The 10,405-nt window shown below is 36.0% G+C and overlaps 1 protein-coding gene across 1 annotated transcript; it reads left to right on the top strand.

Moving 5' to 3' along the window:
• Positions 1–3,994: 3,994 nt before the first annotated feature.
• LOC115964678 lies at positions 3,995–10,081 on the top strand. The gene is made up of 6 exons (XM_031083941.1): positions 3,995–4,435; positions 7,099–7,316; positions 7,428–7,668; positions 7,798–7,895; positions 8,423–8,514; positions 9,783–10,081. Exons 1-6 carry the CDS (start codon positions 4,367–4,369, stop codon positions 10,079–10,081), a joined length of 1,017 nt encoding a protein of 338 aa, XP_030939801.1. The 5' UTR covers positions 3,995–4,366.
• Positions 10,082–10,405: the final 324 nt, after the last annotated feature.

Raw genomic sequence — 10,405 nt, 5'->3', positions numbered from 1 at the left:
TTGCACTTGAAGTCCTCTCTAATTGAGCTCTGACTTGAAACAGCTCCACTTCAAGCTTCTTGGTCTTCTCAGCCAAGAAATTGTTCTCGAACCTCAGTACTCCAATAGTCTGATTAGCCTCATCAAACTTTGTGAAAAGCTCCTTACGATCAAGTTCCACATCACTGAGCTTCTTGGTGGTTAGCTTATACAGTTTCTCATAGGCTATATGGATGTCATCTTGATCATCCATCTTTTCGAACTTAGATTCCACCAATTCCTCTTCTTCAACAATCCCATCAGTAGGATTAACAGTGGCAGTGAAGGCATTCAAGATTCCATTATCCTCATTGTCGGAATTATCCTCAGGTTCGGTGTCGCTCAAAGTAGCAGCAAGTGCCTTACTCTTTCCAATGCTTTTGAAATATATAGGACACTTATGTTTCATGTGACCGAAGCCTTGACACCCAAAGCACTTAGGTCCTGCGGGAACAGTGTACTGACCACCATCCCTAGCATCCTTCTTCCTTTTGTCTTAACTGTTGAACTGAGAAGAACTAGATTGCCTACGGTCCTTGTCGAAGCCCTTTCCATTGGCATTCTTCATAAACTTCTTGAACTGCCTAGTAATGTAGTAATGTAGGACTTCATCTTGGAATCTTCATCGTTGGAAGACTCATCTGTGTCAATGCTCTTGGCCTTCAAAGCCATGCTCTTGCCTTTACCCAACTTGCCTATTCTTGTTAACCCTAGCTCGTAGGTCTGCAAGTTTCCAACCAGCTCAGTCAAAGGAATCTTGTTAATATCCTTTGATTCCTCTATTGCCGTGATCTTGGCATGGAATCTCTCGGGTAGAGATCTGAGCACCTTCCTTACAATCTTGGGTTCAGGAATGGTTTCCCCAAGATTGAAGGCTAAGTTCACTATGTCCTTTAGCTTGACATAGAACTCATCGAATGACTCATCCTCCTCAATCTTTACCTCTTCAAAGTTTGTAGTGAGCCTTTGAAGTTTTGAATCCTTAACAGCCTTTGTACCCTCATTGGTTGTCTAGAGGATGGTTCATGCTTCCTTAGCAGTTTTAGTAGAAGATATCTTCTTGAACTCCTCATTGGTGACCGCACTGAATAAAGCATTCAATGCCCTGCTGTTGAAGTTTGCCGCTTTGATCTTGGCTTCATCCCAATCGGCTAGCGCTTCCTTTGGCTTAGTCCATCCAATCTCGACAGCTTGCCACCCCTTCTCATCTAAAGACTGCAAGAAAGCTCTCATGCGTACTTTCCAGTATGCATGGTTAGTGTCATCAAATAAAGGAGGTATAATTAATGACTGTCCTCTATCTATGACAAACAGGGGTCAACAGATCAAACACAGCAAAGATTAACCCTAATCAGAGTGTGCCTGCTTTGATACCACTAGATAGGCCAAAAACGAATTGACCTTTGTGATAAATTAACCAATTAATTTAGCCAAGTGAATTAATTAAGTTAATTAACATGTAAACGTGTGGTAGCACAAACAAATCACCAATAACTAAAGTATGCAGCGGAAAATAAATAACACAGTGATTTATTTACGAATAGGGAAAACCTTTCGGCAAAAACCCCACCGGGTGATTTTCAGGTCACCACTCCTGAAACTTCACTATTATCACAACAAGCGGTTACAAGTAAAGGAATCTCAAATACCTTACCAACCTACAGTTGAACTCTTACCCCAATACCCAATTGGACTTGTTCTGTAGTGACAGTTCCCCTTTCGATGTACGACTCCCAAGTACGCGACTAACCAATTGTGCGGATCCCAGTACGCGACTTCGATCACCAACTAAGAAGGTTATTGGCTGCAAAGTTCTTCAATTCATCCACACGATGAAGATCAAGAAGATGCTTGGTTACAAAACCCTATAGTGCACATACACAACTTCTTCAAGTGAAAGAGATGAACTAGGGCAAGAACTTCGTTTCCGGTCACAATTTGCTTGAACAAAGTTTATTCAATGCTTATGCAACTTGTGAATTGTTTGACGGCCCTTAAAACAATTATTTTATATGTCTAGGGTTAGGAGAAAAGAAGGCCCAAAGACACATTCACAGATCACAAGAAAATCGAATCAGAATTCTGAAATTCTTAAATCTCGACAAATAAGAGGTATCGAGAAGCTATCGAGCAAGTGTCGAGCACATGGGCTGAATAGCTTCCTTAAACTTCGACACATGCTAGCTGTCGAGTTTTAGTAACTCTGCACTTTCAGCTTGTTTTCTTGGACAGACTTGAAGGCTTCAACACTTGATCTTAAAACATGGTTTCTTGAAGTATTTAAACACATTCTAAATCTACCCAATTACAAGTAAAGTGCGTTTTGTCAAAAGATAAGCCAATTAAATAAAATCATGACATATGTTCTTAACATGTGAAACACATATGTCCTAACATGTATGAAACTCCCTCCTGGAGACTTGAACCCCAACCATTATCCCCTACACCCCCACAAACACTTATACTTGTGGAATGATCATAGTGCCAATGGTCTATAGTTATTGGTTACTAATAACCCATAAAGCTCCAACGGCTAGTTTACCCATTATTGCTCAACAACTATTTTTCTAATAATTGTCTAATGTCTATTTTATTATTTATTGCTCAATGGTTATTCCGGGAGTACCATAAATGCGTACTCTCCCCTCTTACATGAATTGTGGATTTCACCATAAATTTAATTAGTAGAACCCACAATTATGTAAGAGAGAGGAGTACATATTTATGGTATTTCGAGAGTACTCAATAATTACTCCAACAGTGTTTGCCTCACAGCCACAACGCCACCGTTGCTGGTCCATCTCTTCTCTTCCCAAGTTAAGGTTTTTTTTTTTTTTTTTTAATTATAAATTTTGTGGTTGGGATTGGTACTGTTTGTGGCGGTGGGGTTGAAAATTGTTGGTGGTTGGAAGATTTGGGATTTTATTTATTTGAAATTTGTTAGCGTATACCAGCAATTGTGGACCTATGGTTGTGATTGTTGGCAGTTAATCTCGTTGGTGGCTGTGGTTTGGTGGGCTTGTTATGGCCTCATGGGTAAAGGCCGGATTTGTGGGGTTTGTTTTGGGTTATGGAGGATGTGGTGGTAGGGGTTAGTGGCAGCAAGGTTGATCTTACCTTGCAGATGGGCCGCTGTGTTGTTTTTTTTTTCGTTTTTTTTGGGATTGTTTTTTGAGTTAATATTATTTTAATATGTTGTATGAAAAAATAAAAGATAAAATATAAAGTGTAAATGTGTAATGTTAAATATTACGTCAAAAATAGATAAATTATTATTGGTATGCTGATGTATGGATAAGGGTAAATATTGTGTACGAGGATAAGTTGCCAACTTAGCTAAGGTGTGGCAAGTTGGCCTTGTTAAAATGTTTGACCGGAAGTCAGAACTTCAGAATATTAATTGAATATCATCATATGGCCAAAATTTGCGACCAAAGGCTTTCTCAAATAGAAAAGAAAAGCTCATATATAAGATAATAATAAAAAATGAAAAAAAAAAAAAAAAGGTGAGTGAAAATCAATCCAAATTTTTTTTTTTCACAAAAAAGGACACAAGACTTATGAGTTGTTAGCAAGGAAATGAAACTTAAACGAACACGTGTATTTGAATTGAAACCCACATCCACAGACAGGCACAAACCAAAAAATAAATATGGGAAAAAGCCAAAGACATGAAAAATGAGAAACAAAAAAGCAAAGAAAAAACGCATCACAGTGAGACAGAAAACACGCGGCGAAGCGAAAGTTCACATCGTCGACACCTTCTACTTCTACTTCTCTCTCTCTCTCATCCAAAAAGTCACTGTCACTTATCTCTCTCTCTCATTCAAAAAGTCACTCTCACTTATCAGTTTCATAATGGTTTTAATTAATGAATGAAAGGTTTTTTAAATGATAGTGTTAAAGTCTCACGGTTCACACTGCTTTGAGTTACTTTTTTAAGTACGAATTATATAATAGAGCAAGCGTTTCACTTCCCCAACTTCTTCTTCAATTAATAAACAGAGAGAGAGAGAGAGAGAGAGAGGCTGAGAGGGAAAGAGTCTGTTTGTTTTTCGAGGCCTGGTTTTGGATGAGCACAATGTGGTGTACGTGGTTTTAGTCATAAAAGGAAAGTGATTATCTTGTTCATGCGTGGGTTCCATGTTTAGATTTTGGTTACTACTTTTGGGTTAAGTGGCAAACAAGGAATGCCAACAAACAAGATTGAGAGAGAGCTAGCTTAAAAGGGTATTTCCCATAATTCAAGGTTTTGGATTTGATTTCATTCACCCTTCTTCTTTTTAATTATCTATTGTTGCCTTTTGAGAGAGTATTTTCAAATTTGAAAGAACCCATATCGATATCAATGTCTTCAAATCTGGAGCGTTTTCTTCAATGTGTGACTCCCACTGTTTCTTCTCGACTCCTTCCTCAGGTACTTTTCTTTTTCTTTTTCTTAGTATTTTTCCTTTCTTCCCTATGAATATGATTGGCTATATAGAATGGCTTTTATAATTTTATTTATTTGTTTTGTTTATCTCTCTATGTGTGTGTGTGTATATTGGTTCTTTCATATTATATATATATATATATATATATATATATATATATATATATATGTATATATATTGGTTATTAACGAGAAGTGCAATTTATTAATAGTTTTGGCTCTGTTTTCTGACTGACAATCTTTTCGTTTCTTTTCTTTTGTATCATTTTTTTTTTTTTTTTAATTTAGGATGAGTAAAGTGATCCGTGGTTAGTTTCTGATTGAAAGTCTTAAAAATATATAATGGAAAAAAAAAATGTGATATACGTGAATTATTATTTTATCATTTCGGCGCGAAAGGGAATTCAGAGAGGTGATTTTTTTTTTTATATAGATTAAAAAAAACATGAAATGCATTTATTTACGAATTTTATATTAATACTTTTTAAGTTTTTTAGTTTTTCATAAGAAAAAGAAAAAAATGTAATTTCTTATTATTATTATCATCTTTTTATTTTTTGGGTGTGTGTTAGTGTGTGCTTTTGTTTGTTTTTCCTCTTCAAATATCTAATCCAAGTGCCAAGTATGGTGATGAGTCTGTTGATAGTCTTGCGACAAGAGACAAAGGGCAGCAGCCCCTTTCTTTGGTATTATTCCTTCGAATATTCTTCTAGGTGTTTTTCAATCTCATTCTATTTTTATAGCATCAATAATATTGGATCAGTCATATGGAACAATGGACCATGCTCCTTGTAGCATTATTCACTTACATTTGTTTTTCCGTAAATTATATATTATTTGGTCCCCAAATTTTAACCCATGAGGGGTTTTAGTCAAGCTTAAAAGTCCATGGTTTTTCTTATATAATAATAAATGAATAATTAAGTCCATTGTTTTTAGTCTCTTAAATGACTAAAATCTAATACGTTATTACTCCATTAAATACATTAGGGATTATATAAAAACAATCATTTTAAGTTTGTTAGGAATTAAAAGTAACCACTTAAGTTTTAGGGGCTAAAATAAACATGGACTAAAGTTTAAAGGCTAATAGTGTATTTTGACCTTTTCTAAAATATGCGGACAATTTTTAATGTGAGCTCTATCAAAGGTATGTGTCAATAGCATATAATATCAATATCTAAAAATGGTCCACACTTGTTTATCATCTGCAATGAAAGGAGATAGCCATCACCATGTAGGTTTGGGATGCAAAAATGTCAAATCTTTATTTGTTTATTGTTTATAATTAATTAGATATTTATAAAGATCTGTTAGTTTTTTCAACAAATAGGTAAGAAGCATAAACTCTTGTCAGTCCACTAACTGTATTTACATTTATAAGGTTGATAATTCAACCAAATATTTGTACAAGAGACTAATTATGGTTCCAATTTAAGAAATTAATGACGGGCTTCATTATCCATTGATCGTGTTGATCAATGTTGCCTGCTGAACTCTTATTGAAGATCTTCTTTGTGTATTTAAAGCTGAGTGATCCTCAAAATGAAAATGTGCAAGTTCACATTGATTTCTATCTTATAACTTTTTGAGAAGAGTCATATATCTCAACCAGCATTTCCTGATATTTCCAATAGAGATATATAGGGTTCAAATCTCCCCTCCCCTATGGTAACTATGGAATTATCATAACTTTTTGCTTTTAAAGACTGAAAATTTTAAAGAGTGAGACTGTTGCTGCGTAGAGAGTTTCAGGAGTTATTTTTGCAATCATCTTAATTCATTTCCCTGGCGATCAGATTATAAGAGTGAGACTGTTTGAAAGTTGTACATTCCAAAGGATAAAAATCTTAATGATGGTATGGATCAAGACTTCATGTACCCTATAAAAAGAAAAGGTAGGAGTAATGAGTTCTAGCTCGAATGGCACATTATCTCCTTGTTGAAGTGTGATGGAGTATGGGTTTTGAGTTCAAGATCCATTGGGTGCTTGTGCAACTTATTGATATTCTTGGAAAAAATAAAATGAAGAAGTTACATGTTCATTCCAATTTTGAGGTCAAATTGAGGAAGATATACCTTTGGTGGCACATGCATCATAAGAGTAAACTACCTCTAACAGGGGATCGGGGGATGGTTCCAACACCTCTTGTGGTGTGGGCACTGGAGTTCAAACCTGACCAGCCTCCCTTCCCCTACTTACCTAGTGCAAAAAACAATAAAGACAGTAACCGCTAATAGCTTTTGAATTCAATTTGAAGATTATAATTAGTATTAGTAAAGAATTGATCTAGTTTAAAAAAAAAAAAAAAAGAATGGATCTGTTTATACATTTTACTTTTATTTACCATACAATCCCATTTTATGAGTTTAAGAATATTGAATGTATTCCTTGATTGTTTCTGTGTTTAGTGTTATTATGTATTTTGTTCATAGCCGTTCTTAAGCCCAGTAAAACGAAGAGGACTGCCAGAATAAAATTTAGTTATGAATGAATCGATTGCAAATATATGATGGGGCGTCTCCTAATACCTGTGATCAACTATCATTAGTCTGTTGAGGATCTATAGTCTACCCCAAAATTTTGAAACTAAGGCTTGGTTGTTATTGTATTCACTGATTTTTATGTCTTGTCATATTTTTTCCAGAGCTGCTTTAATGATCTAAATAGCCTCTGGCAACCACCTGGCAAAGAGAGAATTGAATATTTCACATTAGGAGATCTCTGGGACTGCTATGATGAATGGAGTGCATATGGTGCTGGCACCCCAGTACTGTTGAATGGCGGTGAAAGTGTTATGCAATACTATGTTCCTTATCTATCTGCCATTCAGATATACACTAACAAATCAGCTGGCACTTCCAGGTATTGGAACAATTTCACTTCATGCTTTGTCAACCAAATCTATTTTATCAGTTGTTTGCTTGTTATGATACATGGCAATAATACTGAGCTAGCCATCTTTTCCTCCTATAGGACTCGTAAAGAGGATAGTGATGTGGCAGACTTTGAAAGCGATTCTTGGAGTGATGATAGCGGGAGTGATAACCTATCGAGATCGCTAAGCAACAACTCTAGCAGGACTTGGGATGCTATTTCGGAGGATTCAAGCTTCGACCAGGAGGGTTCATGGCCAATGAGGGATAGGCTTGGCTGCCTTTACTTACAGTATTTTGAGATGGCTTCTCCTTACTGGAGGGTGCCACTCATGGACAAGGTACTTCTCTTTTGGTATTTACTTTATGTATTCAGCACTGTTAATCTGTGTCTTTGCTTCTGACTAAGAGTGACATCTGTGTTAGCATATCTTCCTTTATAGTGCTGAGAAAATGCATTTATGATTTAGTATTTCTTTCAGATAACTGAATTGGCTCAGAATTATACGGCATTAATGACACTCAAGAGTGTGGATCTTTCCCCAGCGAGTTGGATGGCTGTTGCTTGGTAAGTTTGATTAGTTGTCCTTTTAACACGTCTATCAGGATTAGTCAATTTTGTGGCTGGTGTAAATGAATTACACAATTTACTTCAATTTCCATGACCAGGATAGCAATAGAATTTCCATCTTGTTCATGCATCCAATTAGTTTTATTGCTATAGTTGGTGTGCTCAGCATAAAAACAATTTCGTTTTCCATAATTGGTCTTTCTCAAGTCAATTAGAATTAGGGTTTAGCCTAGTAGTCTAACTCCAATGGAGACAGTTTATAGCTTGCTTGATTAATAAATTTGCCATTGAAATTTTCTCAATGTTATGGTGTTGATTTCAGCCAACCGTAGGTCTTGTTTCCTTGCTTGGTGCCAATTCCAAGCAAGCTCAGATGCTGATTCCTATGCTCTCTTTTTCTTTTTTTTCCCCATATGCTTCAATTTCATTGTTGCATCCATTTTGATTTTGTCCTGCATCAACTTTACTTTCTTTTCTTACTTGAATAGAATAACTTCTTTGTATAATATTTTATTATTGATCAGGTATCCTATTTATCACATTCCAAATCGGGAAAATGTAAAGGACTTGTCGGCATGTTTCCTCACATACCATACGTTGTCCTCAAGTTTCCAAGGTATGTGACTGTTTACTACCATTTTTCAATTTAGGAATAATTTGTAGCTTTTTACTGAGAAATGGTACACATGAAAATCATTTAGATAATCCTTTTTTTTTTTTGGGGGGGGGGGGGGTTTGTTCTTGTTTGATGATAAAATTTTTGCAAAACCACCTGTGCAGCAGGCCAAAATGCTGATATGGCATTTTTTAGGTAGTTTATTGGAAATCAATCTCTAGCTTCCTGTACTCTACATCCTTGTATAACCTGTATTTTACAACTTCACATTATTTTCAGTGTGAACTGTGATGGATGCAACTAATACCACCAATATTAGATGAGTACCATACAGCTATCATTAGACAGTTTTATATCTGTCTCACTTTTCCAAGTATGCTGAAGTTGACACATTTGGGTGATGAGTGGTTGACTTGAAATGCCATTTGGCATTCGGCTGCATATTGTATTGAGCATTATCATTTTATTTTATTGTGCTTATAGAGCATCATTTTGGTTAATTCAGGACCTTTTGTGAGAATATGAATTTTACATTTTCTGAAAGGAGAAAAGAATTGGGAAGAGGGGTGGTTCTCTCAACTGAAGTAACAAATTCAACTGCAATACATTCTATTTCTAGGATGAAGGCAATTGATGTTTAGTTTCTAAAATTTCTGTCCAATTTAACAGAAATTTTGATTCTACTCTTAAATTTTCCTCTCTTTTTTTTCTTGCCAACAAAGGACATCATTTTATAACAAAACATTGGTTGGGTTCACCATCTAGCTTATTTGATCACGTATCATTTTCATATTAAAAGTTCTGGTATTTTCTTCTTCTATATGATGCTAAATCGTTTTCTTCTTGGACTTAGTTGTAGCATATTGTATTTTCCAACTTTTTTCAGTTTTGTAGATGAGCTCAACTTGAAAAGGATTGTGAGTTTGCCAAGAGTTTCACTTGTATTGAACCAAGTTTGATCTTACTGTTTTGGTTTAACAAATTATTTTTAGGGGCCCAACTGAGATCTTGATGGCTGTTGTTTTGTACATGCTATCTCTCTCTCTCTCTCTCTAAAGAGCTAGTCCCAACTCTCGGAGTGAGGGAGATTCAAACTAGTGACCTCCACCTCATGAGGCCCTGGGGCTATAAATGGTCTTTTTAATCATGAGTTGATATATATGAGCCCATAGTAGTAATGAACTCATAGATTAGTCCTGAAGTGTTTGTTTTTGCAAGATTTCACTGTTCAGAAGAGTTTCTTCTTTGTTTCTGGCATTCTCTTGCAGACAACGCAGTGGAGAATACTAACACCAACATTGGAAATGGTATGTGCCATCCTGAATCCTGCCATCCTGAATCCTTGAGAATTGTAGAAGAGGAATGCAAGGAAGAAAGCAAAGATGGAATTTCCCTTCCTCCCTTTGGGCTTGCTACTTACAAGTTGCAAGGAGATGTTTGGATAAAGCCACATACATCTGATTATGAAAGGATGATCCATCTTTACAGTGCTTCAGAATCCTGGTTGAAGCAGCTTGGCGTCCACCACCATGACTTCAACTTCTTTACTTTCCACTCAACCATGTAAATTGGTTTTGTTTGGTTTTGAGGGCCGAATCTTTCTAGGTCTCTTTGTTTTTGCTTGGTTTATATTAAGTGCTCTAGCAACCGCCCATCGAAATGTTCCCCCTGCTGCAGTACTGAAAATATTTGCAGACTGCAAGTAGTACCTTTTAAAGCAAGGAAATGCCCTAGGAAGTTCTGTCAGAGAGGGGGGTTGTTGGACTCTGTTGTTTTTTAGTTATGCTTATGAGGGACTTAGAGATCAGAGCAGAGTTGAGTTTTGAGGCAAGGTGCCTTTTTTTTTCTTTCTTTTTTAATCTGCTCTCTGTCATTCTATTTCTCTCTTTAG

The sequence above is a fragment of the Quercus lobata genome, chromosome 10, assembly GCF_001633185.2.
Source record: "Quercus lobata isolate SW786 chromosome 10, ValleyOak3.0 Primary Assembly, whole genome shotgun sequence".
NCBI classification, from domain to species: domain Eukaryota; kingdom Viridiplantae; phylum Streptophyta; class Magnoliopsida; order Fagales; family Fagaceae; genus Quercus; species Quercus lobata.
The sequence above is the reverse complement of the archived record's forward strand: the minus strand, read 5'-3'. Positions and strand labels throughout refer to the sequence as shown.

Excerpts from the sequence above, each read along its gene's own strand:
- LOC115964678 (XM_031083941.1), top strand. The coding sequence starts at position 4,367 with ATGTCTTCAAATCTGGAGCGTTTTCTTCAATGTGTGACTCCCACTGTT. Across the intron at positions 4,436-7,098 it reads CTTCTCGACTCCTTCCTCAG|AGCTGCTTTAATGATCTAAA; the intron begins GTACTTTTCTTT and ends TATTTTTTCCAG. Across the intron at positions 7,896-8,422 it reads AGTTGGATGGCTGTTGCTTG|GTATCCTATTTATCACATTC; the intron begins GTAAGTTTGATT and ends ATTATTGATCAG.